This window comes from Pristiophorus japonicus, chromosome 15, assembly GCF_044704955.1.
Source record: "Pristiophorus japonicus isolate sPriJap1 chromosome 15, sPriJap1.hap1, whole genome shotgun sequence".
Classification (NCBI taxonomy): Eukaryota; Metazoa; Chordata; class Chondrichthyes; family Pristiophoridae; genus Pristiophorus; species Pristiophorus japonicus.
The window spans coordinates 21,440,625-21,465,284 of NC_091991.1; the positions used below are offsets into that span (position 1 = coordinate 21,440,625).

General features: G+C 40.5%; 1 protein-coding gene and 1 pseudogene across 2 annotated transcripts in view; both read left to right on the top strand.

Annotated features, from left to right (window-relative positions):
• Window positions 1-24,660, top strand: part of LOC139280631 (zinc finger C3H1 domain-containing protein-like) — a 76,564-nt gene that overhangs the window by 46,433 nt on the left and 5,471 nt on the right. The window contains exons 21-30 of one of the 2 annotated variants that reach the window (XM_070900203.1): window positions 2,661-2,847; window positions 6,978-7,164; window positions 8,059-8,250; window positions 17,561-17,801; window positions 17,896-18,001; window positions 18,219-18,417; window positions 19,480-19,574; window positions 22,271-22,381; window positions 22,613-22,717; window positions 22,849-23,014. In XM_070900203.1, the coding sequence (XP_070756304.1) occupies window positions 2,661-2,847; window positions 6,978-7,164; window positions 8,059-8,250; window positions 17,561-17,801; window positions 17,896-18,001; window positions 18,219-18,417; window positions 19,480-19,574; window positions 22,271-22,381; window positions 22,613-22,717; window positions 22,849-23,014 (1,589 nt within the window). The remainder of the gene's footprint in view (window positions 1-2,660; window positions 2,848-6,977; window positions 7,165-8,058; window positions 8,251-17,560; window positions 17,802-17,895; window positions 18,002-18,218; window positions 18,418-19,479; window positions 19,575-22,270; window positions 22,382-22,612; window positions 22,718-22,848; window positions 23,015-24,660) is intronic. The other variant, XM_070900204.1, reaches the window with a different exon arrangement.
• Window positions 14,884-14,984, top strand: LOC139226001 (U2 spliceosomal RNA; annotated as a pseudogene).

Here is a 24,660-nt window from a genome sequence, read left to right on the forward strand (position 1 = left end):
AGAAGTTCAAGAGGTGACCTAATAGAGGTTTTCAAGATGATGAGCGGTTTTGATAGAGTAAACAGAGAAAAATGATTCCTTCTGGTGAGTGGGTCAATAATCAGAGATCATATCAAAATCATTGGCAAAAGATCTAGAGGGGGGGGATGAGAATTGTTTCACTCAGATAGTTGGTGGAAGCTGATTCCATAAGTCATTTTAAAAGGGAGTTGGACAGGGACTTGAGGATAAGGAACTTACAGGGTTATGGACAAAAAGCAAGAATATGGGACTAAACCAGATTGCTCTTTCCAAGAGCCAGCACAGGCATGATGGGCAGAATGGCCTCCTTCTTTGCTCTAACTTTCTGATTCTCTAATCTGCTCAGAAAGCCTGGTTAGAAGTTCACACATTTGATTGCTGGTTTTCTCACTGATCAGTTATTAGTTACCAAAATTATTCAGTAGATTCCTTTCATGTCAAATTTCAGCCTATTGAGCTATAGGTGTTACTAAACTTAGTACCAATCTGATATATTTAGAAATAATCTAGAGGTCTATTCTGATCATGATCCCTTAAGTATTATCTTAAAAGATAATATTGCACAGTTTTAAAAAAAAAACGTGAAGCAGTTTGTGATAAATCTTGTAACTTCTATGTCAGGACTAGTCAATATACATCTCACACAAATGACTGATTGATTCATAGCTGGTCCAATCGTTTTGTTTGTTGCCCATAGAGATGACCACCAGAGGTGTGCAATAATGGTTCAGCAAATGGACCTGATTCTGTAGGAGAACAGTTTCTAAGAACTAGTGCTCCAGTACCTTGGATTGAAAAGAATCCATATGGATGAGTTGAAAATAGTCCTTGAAAGGTCAATGTTGAAATGAGTTTGGATTCGTGCAATGCAGTTCATAACAGGCATAGGTCCACAGTACAAAACGATATCTAATGTGATGTAAAATGGCACAAAGTCTCGCAATCTCTTAATGTGCACAAAAATAGACACACAGGCCCAGGAATCCCGGCCTCCCCGGGTCCATAGTGTGTACGGACCCAGGAAGGCATCGCAAAAGCCGGTTTTCAGTGCACAATGCGCATGCGCTGAAAATGAGCTTTTCTGATCTGTCAAACTGTAGCTTGACAGATCATCCGCATCTCAGGAGCGAGGACATCCGCATGGGCGAGATTGCGGTATTTACCCATATCTTGCCCACCGAATGTCCTGAGAACTCTTGCGCAGGCGCATAGCCTAGTTTTACAGGCGTAAGAGTTTTACAACACACACAAACATAATTAAATTAAAAAAAACACTTTATTGTTAAAACCCTGCCCACTATGAAGTTTATTTTAAATCATAATTAAAAAAAAAAATTATAAAAATTGGAATTTTTTTTCTCAGACCTTTATGAATTAAAATTAAAATTAATTTAATTAAAGTTGTGAGGTGTTATTTTTTATTGTGTAGTGTTTTTTTTCTCATAGCAATGAGAACTCGGAGATATGGAGTTCTCATTGCTATTAATGAGAAAGCTGTGGAATACTGTACCTGATATTATGTGACTGCACCTTCTGCGTCCGAACGTTAAGGACAGGAGAGCCCTTCGCAGCGCGGGAAGAGAAGGCCGCCCCAACGCAATCGCAGGCGCCTCCGGGTACTTTTGTAAAAATTCTCTGGTTGGAGGCGTTCGTCCGAAAGAAGCCTCTGACCAGAATTTCAGGGGCATTATTTCCTCTAAAGGGGAAGTGTGTGGTAGCCATTCTGTATGCTCCAAGAACACTTATCGTACCAGAATTGGGAACACAAGCTGGCTGTGCATTTGTTGGTCCATTCATCCTGCTGAATTAAATGCAGCGGAAGATTTGAATAATTCTTTCCAGCTGTAAACTTCTGGTAAAACACTTTGTAAGGAAAACTATGCTGAGAATGCTCGTGTTTAAGATTGTGGTCACCTCAGATACCTCATATTAGCTTTTTACTAGATTTGACAGGTGATTTCCTCAACTTATCTACTTGCGAACCTGGAGATTTTGGGAGCCATCACTGCCTCTGGCAATATCTCAACGCCGTCTATCATTGTGCAATCGTATCTCGTCCCTCCAACAAACAATATTTTATAGTATTTAATCAAAGTTGACCGATGATGTCTTGCCATCAAGCTTGTAAACTGAAAACCATACCGTTGTCCAAAACACTGAAGTCTGGAAAATACACCAACCACTAAGTGAGCTGGAGCAAAGAATAGTAGCTTAAGTGCCAAAAAAAATCATTAAAACACAAACCACCTTCATCTATAGCATTATCAAAGTTGGTGAGGTGACCGACTGGCATAGTGTTGGTGTGTTAATGCACAAAGTGGTAGGATACGGCTTTGTGCGGTACAGTAAATAAAGTAAATTTGTGGTAACTTGCAAAGTTTTTTTTGGAAGGACTGACTGGAGTGTATCTTGGGATTTGACTTGACTGGTGCTTCACTGAGGAGCAGAAAAAATAAGTTGTTAAAGGCTGCTTGTAATGTGTTTGCTGGGACAAAGGGTGACATTTCTGAAATTGTGTACTTAACATAGTGGTTTTTAATTGACTTTTTTGCATCAGATCAAATTAATAATTTTCATGAGGGTGTTTTTGTAAATGTTCAATTCCTCCAGTTTGAATCAACAATATCCTTATATTTTAGCCAAGTCTGTGGAACGTCCATGGTCTGGAACTCCAGCTTTGGATGCAGTTATTACTCCAGATGACGTTCGGTATTTTACAGCGGAGACTGATGACATTGCCAACCTAGAAACAAGTGTGATGGAGAATCCCCATGATGTACAGCTTTGGATTAAACTTACATACAAATACATGAATCAAAAGGAAGGGTATGTGCTTTTTAGTAATTTCCTGAACTAATTTGTATGAAATTAATTGCAACTGTAAATACAATTAATGTTTAATTGTCTTGTCTAATTCATTTAGTGAATCATTCTTTTGCTGCAGACAAGTTCAAACAGCCACAGACAGAACTCAAATAACTTACTATATTGACAGACATTAGTCCTTATTAAGTAACTTACAAATGAAATTTGAGAGTTTACTTTGGGCATAATTCAGCAATATGTTGTGCATTAGGTGAGTACTGTTGTTTGGATGAACTTTCAGGTTAAAGCAAGTATTGTGCCTAAACCTTGCATCCTCAAAATGCCCATACAGGTACAATGTCTGAATTCCCGAATCCTTTACTGAATCTGTTCTGGTTTTGAGGTTTTTCTAGATTTCAAACAAGAAAATCAAGTCTGAAATCCGGAATCCTTGACCGAATCCGTGCTGGATTTTGCCTCAAAAATGGTCGGTTTTCGGACAATGATTCCAGACGACTCCATCAGCTATACACAAAATGTCCGGTTTTCGGTTCCGGATTCGGGACGTTGCACCTGTATTGATTTGTCAAATGGTGTTAGAAGTTTTTCAATTTTTGTTCTATAAAGTGACAGGTCAACAATGCAGGCAAACCATGAGAACTTGACACATTTGCCCAACTATTTTTGCACTAATTTTTGCAGGTCATCAAAATGGGTACATTTATACACGTGCTAACTTGTAAATGCCTTTTTAATTAATTTTAATGTTTTTACAAACATTGGAGGTAATGTTACAATTCGGATTAGGACTGTTGCTTTATAGTACACACTTACTTTAAATTCCTTTCAGTCAGTATTGATTTAAAGCTACTCAGCTGCATAAACACTAAAATTTAAAGTGATGCTTGATGATACTTATCAGTTACAACTTAACTACACAAAGGTTTTCTGTTTTGAATCTAGTTTTTTTTTATTGGGAATGAGATATTTGAATCTAGGACTCTGTTAAATCAGGAAGTCCTGCCACCTGGAGCTATGAACTGTATAAACACTGCATAAAAACTGGAGCTGAACAAACCATAATTAAAAATAGAAAATGTATTTGGTCATGCAGGGCGTAAACTTTAAAAGCAAATTAACCATCGTCAATTGATATTTGGGGTTAGGTCCCAAGCAGGTTGTCTATTTAGTGTACCATCACAGTCAACTATCTTAGTTTAAAGAATCAACATTTTATAAAGTTAAAATGGAGCCATCTATGGAACATTACAGCAGTACCTTTTTACTTTCCCCCCCCTTGTGGCCTCCAGTATGGTTGTGACTCCATCCTCCTGCCTTGGAGGTTCACCTTCGTACCGTCCTCATGATCCTACTCCATCCACCCTTTCACACTCAGCATGTTTTGTTCACTCCTAACAACTTTATTCCTTTTCAAGTGAGTTTGAATCACCATCTTTTTTAAGTTCAACTTCCATATAAATTTCATGGACAAAAACTTTGATCTGCCATTTGTTTTGTGCAGGAATGGAGGGTAGAATCCGATCCATACCTTTAGAAATCATTTTGGTTTTCCATTGATTTGATTTTTTTTAACGAGTATTTTTATAGTGTCTATCCATTAACAGGCAGTTGGCACTTATTTGCTATCTCTGCACCCAAACCAATTTTGTCTTACTGCCATCCCATTTTGCTGTTCTGATATTCTGTGACACAATATTTTCTTCAATTTTCTCCCCTTTACATCCTCTGTGATTTATATTGTAATACAGCTCTGCTGGAGCTGGCAATCTTCCAGTATCTCAACCAAGTGGCCGTTCGTGTACGTCCCTAGTTGGTGAATGTTTGGCCATTCGATGGCAGCAGGAAGGAGATGAGGAGTAAAGATACAGCAACCAACCCTGATCCTTGTTCACATACGCGCTTTCTTCCACTCTCGCATTCTCCTCCCTTCATCCCTGTCTTGTATACACGTGGGTAAATTAAAATCTTGCATATTGTGCACACCTCCTGTTAATGCTATACAAATACAAGTCCTTTTAGTTTGCTGATTAAATATTTTTATGGGAATTTTGAGTATGACACTTGTCTGAAAGCACAAGAGGCTTCAAGAGAGTAGAGATGGGATTCCCCGCATCTGGGAGTACTGCAGAAGGGCAAGCTGGGATTTGGCAGCATCTCAGATAGAGCAGTGCTGAGCATGTTTCTGGAGTGTGAAACACTGAAGCGTGGCCTTGAGATGCAGGAATTCTGTTCTGGGATCTGCTAATGGAGAGAGAAATGTTCTGGTGTTTGTTATTTAAAAAAAAACTAACATCCAGGATTCTGACACTCCATCAAATCTGAATATGTTCACCCAGCCAATAGACTTGGCCTTAAAGCAGAATAATACTTTGGTATTAAATGGCGTAATCCCCCTGTTCGTACTGCAGTGTTTCATGAGACCTGCGGCGAGTAATGCCGTGAGATCCGCTAAAACACAAATCTATATCAACATTAAAAATCTTGTACAGAGCACGCACTTCCTGTTTTCAGTTTTTGGTCACACTTCTCCAACATTTCCCATTGGGTTTCGCGAAGTCAACTGTCAGTGCAGTTGCAGCTCTGGCTACTAGGCGGCTCTGTGGGCCAAGTTTCTGAAGTCTCCCTCCCAACTCTGTCACCATTTTGTGTGTGTGCCGACTGACTTGTGGGCAGCACCATGGGCAATGTCTTGTACATGGTGAGCACTTTCTGTTCGCATTAAGCCTACTTCCTTTGACATGAGTTTTAGGCCAACATTTTAAATTGGCAAGATGCTCATTTGCTATATCCTGTCACGTTGTAGCTGCACACCTTGCTACTGGCGTTGCCAGAGTTTGACGTCGATTTTTTTTCATCTGAATTTCGAATGTTCTTTCCACACTTTCTGGCGTGTTTAAAACTCAAATTTTGGGCTTTCCATTTCTTTGGGCATCTGGGACCCTCGCTGCTTTTTACAGGGGTCCCCCGACCTGCCGGATCCACTTATGGTTGGCCGACTTGGGGCTACATTGTACCTGCTCCCTATCGACACTGTGTGGTTGGGCCTTGAAGCTTGTGCTTGGGCCTTCCCACCAAGCCTGTTGTCAAGATAAGCTACCACTGAGCTGTTAAACAACAGGAATCCTTTACAGGCACTTAAACTCATAATACAAATATATACCGATTGTTGCCGTACAGTCATAAGAGCTTTTTAGTTTAAAATAGTAGAGGCATTTAATTTTTTTAAACTTGCCTTTCATGTCAGTGCAGCTTTGAGCTCATATAAGGACCGTATGTTAAAATTATTACACACCTACAAATCCAATTGCCTTAATGATTCAGAGACCTCTATTTATTTAATTAAAATAAAACACTCAAATATAAAGAGGCTTTCAGTTTTTTAAGTTTCGTGGTGTGGGTGCTATTTGCACACCCTCTAACTTAATGAGCAATACCATGGAGATCTGTTAGTGTAGAACAAAACTTTTTTTCCAGTAGCAGTTACTGGCTACAAAAAGCAATGTTTCAGTGAGGAAAAGACTGAAGAAAATGTTCATCTCGGCACTAGTGGAGGTTGTCAGAAATGTCATCTGAAGATTGTTTAGAAATCTGCTATGATTTAGCGTTGCTGTAGCCCCATATATGTTAAACTTTATTGTACATCGAGGGAACTTTTGGGAAATAGGCAAGACTCTGAGCATCGTTTTTTAATACTTAAGTTAGCATTAGGCAGTTACACTCCACCAAAACCTGCTACCGGATTAAAATCTGTTAGTGCTACTTTCTGCAGTAATTTATTCCTTTATAATCTTCATTTACTCATGTAGTGCTGTTTTTTGTCAGTAGATGTCACTGATGCATTTTGTTTCAGAAAGTTTTAATATGTTAAACGATTTGAAGGTGTGCTATGCAAAAATAATTTTCCATCTCCTCACCCTCACCCAAAACACAAAATCATGCATTTTCTCTTGGAAAAGTATCCCATGTTGCTTTGCATCTTTATTTTGCTCTTACCTTCTAATAAATGATCGGAAGTCAGCATATGATTATGGGGAAGGTGTCTGCATTGCTGTGCTTGACGGTACAATTTCTATTTGAGAAATTCATATTATTTAGGTGGTTTTACAAATACTTTATCTCCTTTCTACTAGGACTCCAACAGAATGTTTAGATGCTGCATTGAATGCGTTAGCTCGAGCACTTGAAATTAACAGAGGGAATCCTGAAATTTGGTGCCATTATCTCAACTTGTTTTCAAAGCGAGGTACAAAGGAAGAGGTTCAGGAGATGTGCGAGACAGCTGTACAGTACGCTTCTACAAATGTAGTTTGGTGGACTGTAAGTATTTGAAATTCTTCAACATTTTTCCACATTAAAAGCTACAGCTATATAACTTAATTATTTGAGCACAAAAATCTAGGCTGACATTCCAGTGCAGTGCTGAGGGAGTGTTGCACTGTCGGAGGTGCTGTCTTTCGGATGAGACATTAAACCGGGGCCCCGTCTGCTCTCAAGTGGACGTATAAGATCCCATGGCACTATTTCGAAGACTAGCAGGGGAGTTATCCATGGTGTCCTGGCCAATATTTATCCTTCAACCAACATCACTAGAAAACAGATTATCTGGTCATCATCACATTGCTGTTTGAAGGAGCTTACTGTGTGCAAATTGGCTGCCGCGTTTCCCTACATTACAACAGTGATTACACTTCAAATGTGCTTCATTGGCTGTAAAGTGCTTTGGGACATCTGGTGGTTGTGAAAGATGCTATATAAATGCAAGTCTTTCTTTCATTAATGTTGGTACCGTGTAACAGCATTTCTTAGCAACGTATCCGATAAGTGTCAGCCTGGCTTCGTGGTAGTACACTTGCCTCTCAGTCTGAAACTCCAAGACTTGAGCACATATTCTGCTCACTGAGGAAGTACTGCATTGTTGGAAATGCCGTTTTTCAGATGCAATGTTGAACTAAAGCCCTATCTGTCTATGCACTATTAGAAAAGCAGATCTCCCAGCGTTCTAGCCAACGTTACATTTTTTACATTTTTAACTTATCAGTTATATTGCTGTTTATTTGTAAATTAGCTCAGCTGTTGCGTTTGCCTATCGAACAACATTGACTAGATTTCGAAAGTAATTCAGTGGTTGTGAACCACTTTAGAATGTCCGAGGAAAGGTCTTCCATCAGATGATTGAAGGAGCCTTAATCTTTATTTTTTTTCTGATTGCAGTATTTAATGCTAGAGAACTCCTTTGATGGAAAAGACTACGTATGTGGCCGAATTGTGCAGTTCCTTATGGAAACAGTAGAAGGATCCGAAAAATCGGAAATTCTGTCTTTTCAGCTGCTTCAATCCCTGCTTTTTTGGGTACAATTAAGTCTCTTTACTGGAAGGCAGCAGAATGCGCTGGCCATCTTTCAGGTTTGTATTTTGGAATTTATTATAACATTGAAACTAAATGTTCTGGAACATCGAAGGTGGCGGGACAAGTTGAAAAGACGATTAAAATAGCATATGGGACCCTTGGCATTAAGAGGCAAAGAATACAAAAACAAGGAAGTTATAAAAGTTTATAAAACACTGGTTAGCTCTCAGCTGGAGTATTGTTCAATTCTGGGCACCATTCTTAGGAAGGATGCGAAGGGTGTCGCGTGGATGTTGAAAAGATTTACTGGAATGGGGATGAGGGACTTCAGTTACATGTAAAGACTGGGATTGTTGAGATTAAGCGATTTGATAGAGGTGTTCAAAATCATGACTGGTTTTGATAGCGTAAATAAGGATAAACTGTTTCCAGTGGCAGGAGGGTTGGTTACCAGAGGAGACAGATTTAAGATGACTGGCAAAAGCACCAGATACGGCATGAGGAAATTTTCTTTTTACACAGCGAGTTATGATCCGGAATGTACAGCCTGAAAGGCTAATGGAAGCAGATTCAGTCGTAACTTTCAAAAGAGAATTGGATAAATACTTGAAATGAAAAATGTTGCAGGACTATGGGAAAGAGTGGGGGAGTGGGGACTAGTTGGATAGCTCTACCAAAGATCCCACACAGGCACAACGGGCCGAATGACGACCTCCTGCGCTGTATAGTGCAATGATTTTAAGATTTGGAGACCTCTGTTGACTGACCTGTGAAAGAGGCTGTTTTTGTTTTTGTTCAATTTAGACTGTGGGCTGGAGCCTAGATTTTTAGTTCCGTAGTATCCACGTGGGACATACCTAGAACCATGTTAAATATGTTAAACATGTATCTGAAGCAAAAACCAAATGTTCCCAAATCTGAAAATTGAGTGTTACCCATGAAGTGGCCAAAAACAAAGAAAAATGTAAAAAAAAAAATGGTTGCTATGGACTTTTTTCCCTAGCAATAGTGACGTTTCAGTGCTACTTCTAAATTTTAAGCATGGATAGTGTTAAGAATTGGTCAAAAGAAGTATTACTGAGGACATCTGAGGTCTGGACGCATCATATGGTGCAGTTATGCATAAATCTAAGTTCTGATTTCATATTTTTTGCTAAGAAAGAAATCTACTATAGCAGCTATTTATTTCATGCACAATTATTGACATTTCAGACAGACACCTGTACTCATTTGTCAACCATATAATTAGAATTAGTATTTTTTTTTAAAGATGGAAGTACTGAAATAACAAAATAGATCTGAAAAAAAGTTAGGCTGAACAGAAATGCATATCTATGAATCATCAGAATCAAGGGTATCTGTTTCCTCAGTCCTAGAAGTCTAGTTCAAAAATGCAGCATTCTCACAACCTACACACGAACAGATATCTGTGCAAGGTAGCTTATTGAGAAGACACGAACACCTTCCTTGTGCACACTGGGTCTTTTTGCATGAACAGTGTGCAAACTCCATTACATTTGTTGGTGCTGGAGTAAGTGTCATCTAGTCTGTGACAAGTACATCAAGTTTCCACCCATAGTCCTTTGGAGATGGGATTTCCGGCATGCTCTCAAGACATCGCTTGTGAATTGCAGACAGGTAATTGGCACGCCGTATAGGCTTGTACAGTGAATCTTTATTTAATGGCACACACTTCTCTACATAACTTCCGGTCTTGAGCATTTGACATCTGGCCTGGTTCCACTCTGCCTGTAGAATTCGCAAGTGTATGCCTCTAGTTCTTCACAAAGTGATTGTGAAACAGAAAACGAGGTCCCTAACTTCTCAAATGTCGAATAATGCTCTTTGCTGGCGATCAGGACCTTTGCTGATTTCACCTTCCCCATTCCATACAGAGTGCACTCTGAATCACATCCTGAAAAACAGTGAAACCCTATGTGAGCAACACATACATACATCTTTCCCAAAATGATCAAAGATGCAATGAACACCTATTGTACGCGTGTTGTTTCCACTTCCTGTGCGACAGTAGAACTTGGCATCAATGTCCTTGCAGAACACCAAGCACCGTACAAAGACTTCAGTGTCAGGACTGTTTATGACATGCTCACTGGAGCTGGCAGCAAATGCGCTGTGAAGCAGTAGTTGTGTGTCTGCTTCTTCCTGGTTGGAGAACAGAGCTGGGATTGGAACCACCTCCAGATCTGTTTTGCTGTCTTTCTGCCATATAGCATGACATTCACTTCTGTGTTCAATGAAGAGTATTACATCATCAATAATCTCCTTTGCAGACTTTCATAGAGGAACTGGAGAAGACTTTCCTTGTCACCGCAAGACAGAAACTTTGTCCACTGCTTTGGAATTTTCTGGTCATTCGAGAAGATTTTACTGATTTGTGTTCTTTCAACTGACCTCCATCCCCTTTCACCACTTTTGATGTTGGTCTTGTATCTGTCTAGAACAAAGTGGTTCACTCTGGACTTAACCAACTGCTTGTCTCACAAGAACTTTCAGTACTCTGTCAGTAAACTATCCAAATGTTGTTTGTGGTTTCATGACTTGAATCAATGCCATAGCATCCCACACCCATGTTGAACCACTTGGGGATCCCAACAATGGTATGGGGTGGGTTGACTGACCCCTCGAGAAAGTGTAAGAGCTTGGCTTTGTTTGTCCTGATGAGGGATCAATCATGATTAACTAGAGGCAAGGTCAGTGGTCCTAATGTATGAACCAGCATCTCGTCGATGTCCACTTTTCTCACTGTTCCAACAACTATTAGTCTGGCAAATAAGTTCCAATCTGCTTTCAGAGCAATCTCTCTCTCCTTTACTTTCATTATGGTAGATTTTACGGAGTCTTTGAAAGTCTTCAGTTTCATCTTGACAGGATCATGAAAGCTGACATCTTGGTTTTGTAGTTGATCTGACAAGTCATGAATGCTTGCTCTCCCTTTTCCTCGGCTTCTGTAAGACCTTTGACTACAGGTGCTTATGCAACTTGGCCTGATATAATGTGATACAACTGATCTGTCTCCAAGGAAGGGTCAAAAGGATTAACCATTTTCAGAATAGTGTCCATGACATTCCTCACCATCCTTTTCATTACACTCCCTTCTTGTCCAAGTCAACGTGAGATCTTGTTGAAGTTCTATGACCATCCACCTCGACATTCTCTGCTTATACTGTAGCAAGGTCTATCTTTGTACAGCTCCCTTGTGGAGAGTAAATCCTGTCAAACCTCCCTTTGTCTTCACGTCATGGTTTGCCATCTGTTCTAAACTTGATCACTAGTCTGAGAGAAGCCATAATCCTGCTGTCTCTGGGCAACAAACTGTACATGCTTATAGCTCTGCATTGATATCTGGATGACTTTCAAGCTGCACATCTCGAGCCAGTAAGTTGAAAGATACCTGGAATAGTTGACCCGTTCATACGAGAAGAACCATGGCATCATGGAGTGGACACTTGACAGATGAAGATCCCAGCTGGTTACTCTGATAAATAGCAGCAGTTTTTCAACCATACTGATATAACTGCTCCAGAACCGAAATGTTAGGTTTTTATTGTTACTAACAAAGTTCTTGTAGCTACTGATGAGCGTCTGGAATCTGAGTTGAGGATGTCATCGAAATCATCATTGGGGTAGGCAAACTAAAGATCAATTGCAAGATTGTAAACAAAGTCTTGCTCCTCTTCTGGTAGTGTCCGTGTAAGCCAGCAATCTCAATCTGTGGAGCTTCACACACTATTATGAGTTTGCACACTCTTGTTGTAATGATGGCCGCTTACAATACCATTGACAGAACCTGCCACAACTAGTTCAAATTCGATGACAATGTCTTGAAGACTGGCATCTGCGAATGTTTTCCTGGTGCAAGCTGTGAAGACCATTGCAGTATGAAACTCCCCCATGCAAAGAATAAGTCTCTGCATGAAGAGGGCATTCGTCCAACGAATCTCCTGGGCTTTTGCGTAAATTGCCTGGTCCATTACCACGACAATCTTCTACAGCTTGTCTGCAATATCAAAATTTTGTTGCAAGATCGTATATACTGTACTAAGCTCAGTAGGGCTGTCAGCGATGACTGGAAGGACTGATTGGTCATTTAAGTAACTCACAATTGCGTCATCACTCTGGGTTTTGACGAGATTTCTGCCTATTTTCTAATGAAAATTCCTGCAAAATGCTCACTTTTTGAAGATGGGACCATTGATTTTTGTGATAAGTGGTCCCTAAACTAGTATTGATGTGGATATGAAGTACTTCCACAGAGGGGACCAGGGAAAGGCGTTTGTTTGAGACTTGGCCCACGAACCTGAAGGTATTTATAAGTTTTAAGAAATTAACCAAGATAAACATTTTCAGACTCGAGATGTTGCTTCTTGGTAATTGGCTCCCCATGGGAATAGTTTTTAGTTTTAGTAATATAGGCCCCAAGTTTCCACATAATTTGCTCCTGATTTTTAGGAGCAACTGGTGTAGAACGGAGTATCTTAGAAATCTGAATTCTCGTCATTTAGTTTGCTCCAGTTCTAGTCAGTTAAACAGTTTCACTTTGGAACGGAATTTTTTTTTCAAAAGGGGGCGTGTCCGGCCACTTACGCCTGATTTCAAAGTTTTGTGAGTGAAAACTTACTCCAAACTAACTTAGAATGGAGTATGTGAAGATTTTTGTACGCTCGAAAAAACCTTGTCTACACTTTAGAAAATCAGGCGTAGGGAATGGTGGGTGGGGGGGGGGTGTTTAAAGGGAAGTTTACAAACATTAAACACTTCAGTTTTACAAATAAAGAGCCATCATCAATAATAAATGATAAATACATCAATAAATCAATCAATAAATCAATCAAAAAAATTAATAAATAATTTTTTTTTTTAAATCAATAAATAAAACATTTTCTACTTGCCGACTGCAGCACCGGGAGCCCTCCAACAGCGTGCTGGGATGCCCCCCTCAGTGTGTCTCTGTCAGTGTCTCTATCTCTCTGTCTGTCTGTGTGTGTCTCATTCTCTGTCTGTCAGTGTCTGTGTTTCTGACAGCGAGGGGAGGGGCGGGGGAGAAGGGTGAGGGAGGGGAGTGGAAAGGAGATGGGGGGGGGGTAAAGGAGAGGAGGAGGGTGGGGGGGGAGAAGGAGATTTGGGGGGTGGGGGGGGAAGGAAAAGGGGGAGGGAGGCTGAGTGGGCCAGGCCCGAGACTTTGGGCAGGGCCCGTCCCCAGCACCAGATTTACAGGTAGGTGGCGTCGGGTCGGGGGGGTGGTGGAAGGGAGGGAGGGAGGTCAGGTCGGATCCAGTCCGGAGGCGGGGTGGGGGGGGGGAGCGGGTGTGGGGTCCGGTCCGAGGGTGGGGGGGGGGGGGTGGAGCGGGTGTCCGGTCCGGGGGCGGGGGGAGGAGCGGGTGTCCGGTCCGGGGAGGGGGGGGCGGGGCGGGGGGAGGAGCGGGTGTCGGGTACGGTCTGGGGGCGGGGGAGCGGGTGTTGGGTCGGGAGGAAGCAGGAGCTGGCCGTGGGAGGAGTCTTATTCACGCAGCCCCAGTGAGGCCATTTGGCAAGGGCTAGGGGCTGCGTGCTTCGGGCCCCTCCCACACAGTGTCGGGCACCTGGAGCTACTGCACTTGCGCGCCCACTGTAGCGCGCATGTGCAGAGGTCCCGGCACTGTTTTCAGCGCAGGGACTTGGCTCCGCCCCCTACAGCTCCTGCTGCGCTGTGCCGAGGGCCAGAGGACCTGCAGGGAGGTGGAGAATACGGATGGTTTTTTTAGGCGCACTTTGTGGCGTGAAAAACGGGCGTCCAAGTCGGGACTGCGCCGTTCCAGGCGCGGCTCAAAACTTGGGCCCATAATTCCTCTGTGTGAGACTTTATGTTCCAATAGAGTCCATAAATATATATTTAACTTAATATGAAGCTTATTCCTCAGTATATTTCTTTCTTGTGCTGGAGAATTCTAAATTTTGAAATGTACCTTGCAGAGTTGAAGTTTTACAGATATTCTGATTATGTTTACTCTGATGTTCCATACCCCCTCCCACCATCATTAGAGAATGCTGAATCTCTGGATGCAAACCTGGGAAACTCAGTTCTGTTTCCATGGTCATTTCTTGCTTTCTCATTTGTCCTCATTGAATTTAATGGGCATGCCAGTTTGGCTGAAACATTCTTGTGTTGTCTCATTGGTGATAAAATCCTAAATTAGAAAACCAAGTTATTAGCAAATTGAGATATTAGGACAGAACCATGTTCTGCTGGCCTTCGTGATTAAGTGGTCTGCCTTGGCATGGTACTGTATAGTTACCAGGGCCTGATAAACCATGCTGCAACAGGAATTATGTCTATCAAGGCAGGAGGATGGCAGGCATGGTGATGATGAGGGGGTGGTGGGGGAGGAACTGCCAGGTCCACACTTCCACATAACACAAGTTGCCATATAGGTCAACTGGGAAATGTAGTGTAGACCTGGTGGCCCCAGCACTCCTATCAGAATGGAAATTGTGGTGTGACTTATTTTCCGTTTGCCTTAGTTGTTCTCTCGTTTGGCAGTGCTAGTTATCCTGGTAAGGAGTCAGAGTATCTTGAGTTTAGTAATGTGCTCATACTGCCAATATCTAATAATACAATAACACCATTGAGAAGTGAAACAATAGGGGCTCACTTGTGATCTGAACTGGATATTGTGTGCTTCTCTAGTCCTTTCGCTTCTCGGCCTTTTGGCTAAGATCCAGGTAATATCTGTTCTTATCAGTTTAATATCTGATCCCCAGAGTTGGTCTTCAGTCGTCTTGGGTAATCGTTGCCACTGGACCAAGACCTAGCTCTGTCAAGCCCATGTGGTGGCTGGTGTGCAACAGCCAGCACCCATTTTAAAAAAATCCATGCACAGGCATCTTCCACCTTTCAAGATGTAGTTCGGGTCCTTCATTGAAACACCTGTGAACTCATTCTTTTTTGGTGTGGAAGCAAGTCATCCTCGTTTCGCGGGACTGCCGATGATGATGATGAGCCCTTTGACAGATGGACTGAAAACACTTCAGTGAGAGGAGGCCTAATGTAAATTGTTACGCTGCTTTATTTTGCAGGCAGTTAATTTCAATGAACTTTGAGAGCAACAGTTATTAGTTGGCTAACTTAACATTTCTTGATCGGCTTTGGGCTAGTCGTAAGCTAGTTTTCCTTTGGCCAGGCTCCTTTCTTGCACCACTTGGACTGACTTACTGATCTTCACATGTCCTTTGTCTTTTTCTTTCTCCACTGTCACAGGAAGTAAGAGGGCTGCCATTCTGAGTAGTTTCTCATTCAGGGATTCATCCCTGTAGTCATGTCAATAAAACTGACTACCTTGAAGTGTGGGCTCTGAGAAACTATTTCTTGTTCTCAAAATGAATGGGGGCAACCTTACTGAGCGTCCAGGATGAGTCAGTTGACTCTTGTCTCAGTTGGACGTTTTCTGTGAGCAGCAGTATACCCAAACTCGTCTTATCTAGCCCATCTGCCTTGCTGGCTAACAAATAAGTTCTTCTTTGTCTCAGCAGCTGGCTGTAAAGCAATTGTAAATTTTTGGGACTTATTTCCAAAACCTTAATGTGGAAAATTGGTCAAAACTGTCTTCCTGTTCCTAATGGTTCATGTGGATGTTAAAGAATCGGTGGCACTATTTGAAGAATTGGGAGTTTTCCCAATGTTCTGGCCACGATTCTTCTCTCAACCAAGGCCACCAAAAATAGCTTAGTTGGTCATTTGTTTCAGTTCTTTTTGTGGAGCATTGCTGGATGTAAAATGCCTCCCATATACACCTACATAAATGATTATAATTCAAAGAGCATTGGATGTAAAGCATTTTGGGGTGTTTCATAAGGCTCTATACAACTGAAAGTTTCTTTAGATTCTTGGGAGTTAAGAGCGGCTAAGAATTTCTGACATGACAACTTTAAATAAACTTATGTAGATTATACTAGTCTCTGTCAGCGTGATGTTTGTGGACCTATAATTGGTCCTGTTCGCCCGAGCCAAGAAAGTTGAAGATGTGGCCTTGTCCTTTCTCAATTGCTGTTAAGATGTTTGAATTGTCCATATATGTGTGCTGACTGGGTCCGGATCAGGAATATATGGAATTACATAGACATTACATAACGGAAATGGTTATCTTGGCCCAGTGGTCCACATTGGTGTCTGTTCTCCACACGGGCAGTAGTCCTATTCCCATGTGCCTGCCCTGTTCACATATTGCTTTACTTATTTTTCCTTCAACCACCTATCTAATTTTTAAATGTTGATATGGTCTCTGCTTCAGTCGCTAACTCAGGTAGTGCATTCCACAGCCCCATAACCCTCTTGTTTTTTAAAAAAAAGAAGCAGCTTTTCCTGCTCTGTCCAAAAGTTCTGAAGCTAATCTTATCGATATATCCCCTCATTCAAGATCCATCAATCATGAGAAGCAGTCTGCTTCTAATGACACTAACCTTCCATCCCTTCATAATTTGAAACACCTCTATCAAATCATCTAGTACTCTCCTCTGTTCTAACAAAAACACCCCTTTGAGTCTTTCTTCATACTTGCATTTCCTCATCCATGCAGCATCCTAGTGAATCTGTGCTGTATCCTCTCTATTGCCGCAACATCCATAGTGTGGTGCCCAAACTACACACACTACTCCAACTGTGGCCTTAAGGTTTTAGATAGATTCACCATTACATCGTGACTTGTATTCTGTACCTCTTGCCATAAAGCTCAGTATTCCACTAGCTTTTATTTAACATCCTCATCCACTTGAGCTGCTGCTTTAAATACCCGCTGAATGTAACCACCCCCGACGTTGCTCTGGGCTTCCACGTCACCTAGCTTTCCCCCATTCAAATTTGCCGACTCGCATTTACTGATCTTGAAATCCCTTGACTAGTTTTTTTTCTTCCATTATTTTATTAAGTATTCCCTTGCAGCGTCATTTGATACTCAATTATTTATAATGCCTCCTATTTTAGTATTGTCTGTAAATTTGGACACCCCTCTAGCCCTATATCTAAATCTGTTCAAACTTGCCCCGTTGATGCCCAACTATGACTATTCTCTTCCTAAACTCATATTTTGAGACTCCTTCAGGTTTTATATGAAATAAATTCAATATACATAAGGTGACTCTAGTTTTTTAAGTCTCCAACATTAATTTTATCAATAGTTGAAATTATAATAATTCTAAATACATTTTCATGGTAATGAAACTTCTCCAGCTTGCAAATTTTTGGGGCTTATTGAGAGTTACTGATGAAAAGGAGTTTCCTCCCCATACTGGTAGTTTTTCTTCAGAGTTTTGTCATACTGAATGCAAGTTGAATGTGTAAATTGGAATGTGCATTTTGACATCTATGTTTTACAGAATGCCTTGAAAACTTCAGATGGTAACAAAAGTGTGGCAGAATATTTAAATGCAAATGACTGCTGCCTGGCTTGGCTAGCCTATATTCACCTCATTGAGTTCAACAGTCTCCCTTGCCAATTCTTTGATCCAGCTGTAGCCAATCCTTCCAAGCTTGTAATGAAAGAGCCATTTCTCATCCCTTGGCAAACTTCAAAAGATATAAAGACACATCCTGACACATTACTTGCACTGTTTGAAGGTGAAGTCAATCAATTTTGTATCTTTCATTTGTAAGTCTTAAGTTGTCGGTCAAAATTTCAATTTATTCATGATTCTTTTAAATCTGTGTTCAGATGCTGTCCAGGCATGTTCTGAGAACTTCCCTTCAGTGGAGGAGAGGATTACAGTCTGTCTCTCAGTTTATAGAAATATGATTTCAGCATTGAAGCTAATGGAAAGGTACGGTTACCTAAAGTTTCTTGAGCACTGTTGAAGCATAAATGGAGCATTGTTTCAGTACCTAAATTGGTGATATTAATTTTAACTTTGCCACGTTTGAGAATTTTTGATTTGTTTGCACAATCTTAAATCACAATTGGTTGTTTGGAGTTCACTAACTTAGATTTGAATGTATTTTTGTTGGTTTTATTACGATGACTGGAAATCTATTTTTCAGGTGGGAGGCTGCTGAGAAACTTTGCAAAACACTGCTGCAGTCCTGCCCAGCTGCCTACCAACTTACTGAAGTTCTAGCTAACCTTTATTTAGAGAGAAAACAGACGGATGACGCTGTGAATGCGTGGCTTTGTGCGTTTAAAAGGAGTTCTCATAATGCTCAATTATTCTATCATGCATTGAAGTTCTTTATTTCACTGGTGTGTATTTATATTTTTTCATTTTCCCTTCCTCAAACTGTTACTGAATACATGCCAACGATTGACAGATTCCATAAGTGGCAGCAAATCTTTCACAAAGAATGTTTTATTTGATATATTGGGAGTTGAAATGTTTTTGAATAAGTTTTGCTAATCACCTGAGGGTGGGAAATGAATTTTTTTCTCCATTTACCACGTATGCACCTCTTAATCAGTGATTTGCTAAACAAGTTAGGCATTCAGGAGAAAAATTTAATTGAGTAATTCTGCTGAGTTATCTTCAAGGAATGGCTAAAAAAAAAGCTATTTTGCACTACATTTTTTTTGTACTGTCAGTTTTGAACGATTCTGAAAAACACAATTTTAATTTTGAAATTTGGTTATAAGATTTTTGGGTATAGTAGCCTAATTAAGTTACTGGAGGAGCAACCTGGAGGTCATGAGTACAAATCCCACCACAGCAAGTTATGAGCTTGAATTCAACAAATCTAATTTATGGGCAAGGACCCTGAAAGCTGCCAGATTGTCATAAAGATCCAGTTGGTTCACTAATGTTCTTCAGGGAAGGGAGCCTGTCACCCCTACCTTCTCTGGCCTACGTGTGACTCCAGTCCTACTTTATGGGGTTGACTTTTAAAATCTTCGGGGTAATAAATATGTCTTGCCACTGTTGCTTACATTCCAGCAACTAAAAATAAATGCTGGAAATAAACAGTCAACAAGCAGAAATGGCAGGTTTAATATTGAGAGTATACCTGAAGAGATTACATCAAACATATTAACTTGTCTCTTATTTTTATGCTGACCTATGTATTTCCAACATTTTCTGTGGTGTGGGAGGAGCCAGTTTCGGTGGGCTGGGTGGCCTTTTCTCATCTTACATGTGTTGAAGCATTTCTCTTCCTGTTTGGTGAAGTTTAAAATATATAATCAAATACCAATTGTACCTAACTGTATTTTGTATTAAGTTATAAATAGATGTGCTGTTCTAAATGTGTTAAAAATGAAATACTAACTTGTGCATAAAAGGCCCATTGTCATTTTGGTGTTCATTCATTGCAGAAAAAGCTAGACATCGTTCCTGTTTTGTTTCAAGAATTTATCAACTCCTTTTTTGAGGGGGAAGCCCCTGAACGCCACCCTGCAAATACTTTACGGTATGTTTTGAACCAAAAATTAGGAAAATAAATAAAAACCCCAGTGCCTAGTTTCAGCCTGTTAAGAATGAGCTTTGTATGTTGCCAGTTTGGTAAAATCCTTGTCTTAAAATGAAATTAAAACCTCTATTTAGGCAATTGAACTTGCATGAATGTGGCCTGTATACCAGATTTGACCTTTTCTCCTATACGTGATTTTAAACTAGCAAAAAACTTTTTTTCCTTTTACACCATGGGAGCAGTCCTAGTTTGAGAAACACAGCTATTAACAGTTGGATATGACCTTTTCACTGATCGCAACTCGGCAGTCATTTGCTCAAGGAAACTGATAATGTTATTAATACCACCCATGTTAAAGTAAATTATTTGTTAATTATGCCATTTGGTAACTTTTCCATTATAGATAGTGAATCCATGATATTGTGGGTCCCACCAGAACCAGTGTGTATAGTCAGTGAAGTAATGCATAATGTGTTAACTGCATTCATTAATGCTTTTAAACAAATTTCATGTTATCCAAGTTCGGAGAACCACATGGGCGCTGCCTTTGAATTATTCATGCAAGGTGATCTTTGCCATATTAAGCCTCGATCTTGAAGCATACATGGCTCTTTTACCTCTTGGTGGCGGCGTATTATTTTTGGCGGTATAATGGAAGTTATTAATCACCATGCTGATAATCTTTCATGTTTAATTGTATAAAATTTAGATTTAAATTGAAGTTTCTATTCCACAAAGTCCTTGGTTTCAGATGGGAGCTGAGGAAAGCATTTTGTTGTGTTTTCTCCATTAAGTTGCTGAGAACCTGTATCGTGGCTTTAATTCTGCTGCAAAGGTGAACTAAAGGGCTAGAAATTCGGTTCTCAGCCATAATTGTGTATTGTCACCCAAATTATCGTTATTGCAACGCTATTGCTATGAAGCAGTAAATTAGAGCTTCAATTTGCACAGCGGTAAAAATCGACATTGCATGAGGATTCGTGGCGCATACCCCGATCCTTGCCAACTTTACTCCGAGGCCAATACCGCTGCGAGTTGGGCCTCGGGAGGGGGGGGGGGAAACACCTAAAAAATAAATAAATAAATTGTAAAATACAAAATCACAACATTCGCAAGACACTAAACCAGCGAATCGCTGAAAAAGAATTAAAAGATAAAAACTTTAACTTGCAGGTCTTGATACTTGCCTCTGATCCAAGGGCTGCAACGCAGCTTTTTCCTTGGCGTTTTTTTTTGTCCTAACTACTCAGCCAAATTTTTGGCGAAAGCGATATTTTGAGTCTTGCATTACAGCGCTCCTCTCTCCAGTGGTATTTGAAAAGCGCGGCGCAAGACTTCCCCGAATTTCCCAGTTCGCTGTTTTTTGCCAAAAACGACCAAATATCGCCGAAAAAACTAGTCGCAAAATCGGCGAATTTTTAGCCCCAAATCTTTCAGTGAGAAGTTTAGTATAGGCAGTCCCACAGCTGCTTCAGTTACTCAGAATTGTTCTTAGGATCCGGTCACATATGAAAGGGTAATTGTTTGCTGAGGAATGCTTTATTTTTGGAATTCAGTATTATTTGACCCACTTGGTCTTGATGGGTGTGTCTCAAACCAGATCATTTGTGCCTGACATTCCACTTGAGGATGCAAACCTATTTGCAGATTTTAGACATAGATGTCCTATTGGCATCTAGAAAAGGTTACACTAGGTTAAATCAACTTATTCATTGGTGTCGAGATACAGTCCCTTGGAGAGGTGATGTCAGTTCTCCTCACCTGTCTCCTGTATTTAGTCAGTCAAGATTTGTCTCACAACTCATTGAAGGATCTTTGTCTGTTAAATGTTGGAGCTCCATTCTTTTCTGTCCATCAGTTTTGTGACACCTTTGAATTGTGTTTTTGTATCTAACTTCCTTGTAAACATTAAGACATAGATTTTCAAACTGTGTTTCTAGCAGATTTCACATTTCTGACTGATGGGTTTTGTGTATTTGTTGACTGGTGGCACATTATTTCTCTCCAGATTATTAATGTTTTCTTTTGTGTAGGCAGCAATGTCAGAAGTTAGGACAGGGTGTCACCAGAGAATAGGTCAATATTGCAGGCCCCTCATCTCGAGTGTGTCACTATATGTAGGGAGTCCATGGTAATTTTTCATCCAAACACTGCATATCTTAACATTTAAAAAAAAAAACCTTTTGGACTAAATTACTTTTGTAAAAATTTCACTATTTTTGTACTGCACAAAGCAATAAATAAGAGTTTAAATGTATGGTTAGAAAATCGACTATGGGCATCTAAAGTTAAACTTTTCAAACAGTCTGAGAAATGCTAACAGAAAGTCAAGTTGCCATGACACTCTGAGGAGCTATATGTTGAATGATAAGATGGCTGTAACATTTCAGATATTCTGTATCAGATGCCAGCACCTTGAAATGATGCCTGTTCAGAAGTGCAAATGATTTTTTTATCCGATTCATTTTTCTTAGTTTTGAACCTAGAGTGAATTTTATTGCTCCAGCAATTTAGCCACTGATTTTTAAAACTCAAAACTAAGTGATCATTGTTTGCAGGAAGACTTTGAGATGAGAATCGAAGTTATTTTGATAGGTTTTTCACTTTGCTATCTCTCGTTTCTAGTTGGTGTACTTGTATAGTTCGAAGAGATGATTTTAAAATGTGCAGTGTTTTAAGGCTTTTTCTTTCTTCAGTCACCTCCTGAATTATCCCATGCCTTATGACTTCAGAGCACCTTCACGCAAGAAACTATTGAATGGGGAACTGCTGAACACACAGATCCCCTACCTGTGGTTAATCTTCTGGTAAGAAATCCTGGTGACCTAAATAAATTTGTATCTGCCAAATAGTAATGTCTGTCTTTTAACAAGCCTCAAACCATTAAATCTAATAAATGTATATGCATACTTGGAACTTTAGTGAGAGAAAATAAGTGACATTATCTAATAGATGAACAATCCTGTCTATCAGCAGCTAATGCCTGTCTTAAATGTTTTCCTCAATTCTTTTCACATTTTACCATATAAATATAACAGCTTGTGGCAGTCCATTAATGCAAGCACACGAGAAACTGTGGACACGTTTGAAGCAGCTCTGGGTACAGTTATGCAGAATGATGTAGTGCAGCAAATCTGGATGGAGTAAGTAGAACACGCAAAAAAAAATCAGCTTCCTAATCAGATTAAGATAAACTAACTGTCTCTGGAGCTAATGTCTTCATTACCAACCGTTGTGTTCAGAATAATAATGAAGCTGGGTGTTTTCTCTGCAGTTATCTTGTTTTTACCAGTAGCCAGCTTGTTGGAAGCAAGAACAAGATCAGAGACTTTAAACTGTTTACAGACCTGGTGCATAGATGCTTGGCCACTGTCCCAACAAGAATGCCTATACCATTCAGCTCTGCCAATTATTGGACAAACTATGAGTTTCATAATCAGGTAATAGACTTTGACTTTATTTCTAGTTTCCAAAAGCTACAGTTGCATAGGAAAGCAGTGTGTAGGCCTGGCGGTCATAACAAAAGCGCTCTCATTTTTGCTTTCACCAGATGGTTCAGCTGGTTATGGCTGTGTTAAATAGATGAGCTGTACGGACTGGGATTGTTGCAGCTTTAATCCTCTACTTGTTTTAAATGAGCTGATCTCTGCCAAAATGGAGGTAGGGTAGCTGCAGTTGGTCTCAGCACCCCTAGATTAGGGAAAAGAAAATCTGCTAGGATCTGCGCTACTAACTGTTATCCATCCATCTCTGCTCGAGGTTTGCATATGTGGTGGAGATAGGATCAAACCTAGCTGTGATGCTCCCAGAGTTACTATGGTCTCAACACTCGCTATTTAGGCTCACACACGATAAATGACCACTAATGCCTGTGGAACCATGCATCAGGAAATAATCAATGCTGGAGGGAAGAAAATTGGTGGATGAGATTTATTAATATATTAATGCAGTAGTGTTGGTATCGATTTTATGCTCAAGTCCTTCTGGCTTGGGCAAGAGTGCTACCAACTGAGCCAAACGGAAACTCCAATATTGCACTCGACATAAAAAGCCTTTCCTGTTCTTTTCTAGTAATCACATCACAAGTCTTCTGCAAACTATCTGCATGTTTATGGTGTTTTCAAGAAATGGCAAATATTCCAGAGACTTACTTGAGCGTATCTGGCACACAAATGGCTTAGTCATTTCACCAGAACTGGCTAGACCAGGGGTTCTCAACCTTTTTGCTCCTGTGGCCTCCCCCCCCCCGTGCTACAAAGATTTCACGGACCCCCTGTAACACAATGCAAGTATTTTTTCCGCATAACAATTAGTTATACAATTAAACATATATATTATCTTTGTTTTATTTGTATTCCAGACCATCCCTTGTATTATCCCCAGTTCAGCATATATATAGTCCCTGGGATCTGATGCTGGCAGTAATCTGTTGTGTTCCTGCCAGTCCAAGTTTAATAAACTAAATGGCCTCTCGTGGAAACTGAAAGTAAGTGATTGTAGAGCCTGGAACAGGCTCACAGATGGTAAAATAGGGCTGATGAGTGAACATTGAATGGACAGACGGCTTAAATCTCTGCGCTGCAGAGTTTGGTCCTGCTGAGTTGCAAATGGTTACTGTTACAAAGTCACTCTGTTTGATATCAAATATTAGAGTTGAACACCCACACTGTCGGAGCCATGTCCTGAATACAGCAGAGTTCAGTTCGCTCATTTACAGCATGACCTCTAACCTGGGGAACGATCCTGTTTATTACCGTCACTCACAGATTGGCCCGTGCCTCCTGTCACAAGAGGAAAACTGACCCACCACTGGGAACCCCCGGATTAATGGCAGGGAGCAACACTGCTCTGCCTGCTATCATCTAAGACTTGTTTTTGGTGGATCCCTTGAAACCTTCTCACGGACTCTTGGTTGAGAACTCGTGGGCTAGACCATGTCAAGCACCCTCCTCTCCTGTGCCAAAACCATGCAATACTATGGGATCATCATGGACGTCAACGTTAACCTCTGGCTTCTCTCCACTACCAAGAATCTCCTTAAACTCCTCTCTGCTTACTGATTCGGAGAGTTCATGGGCCTCTTTCT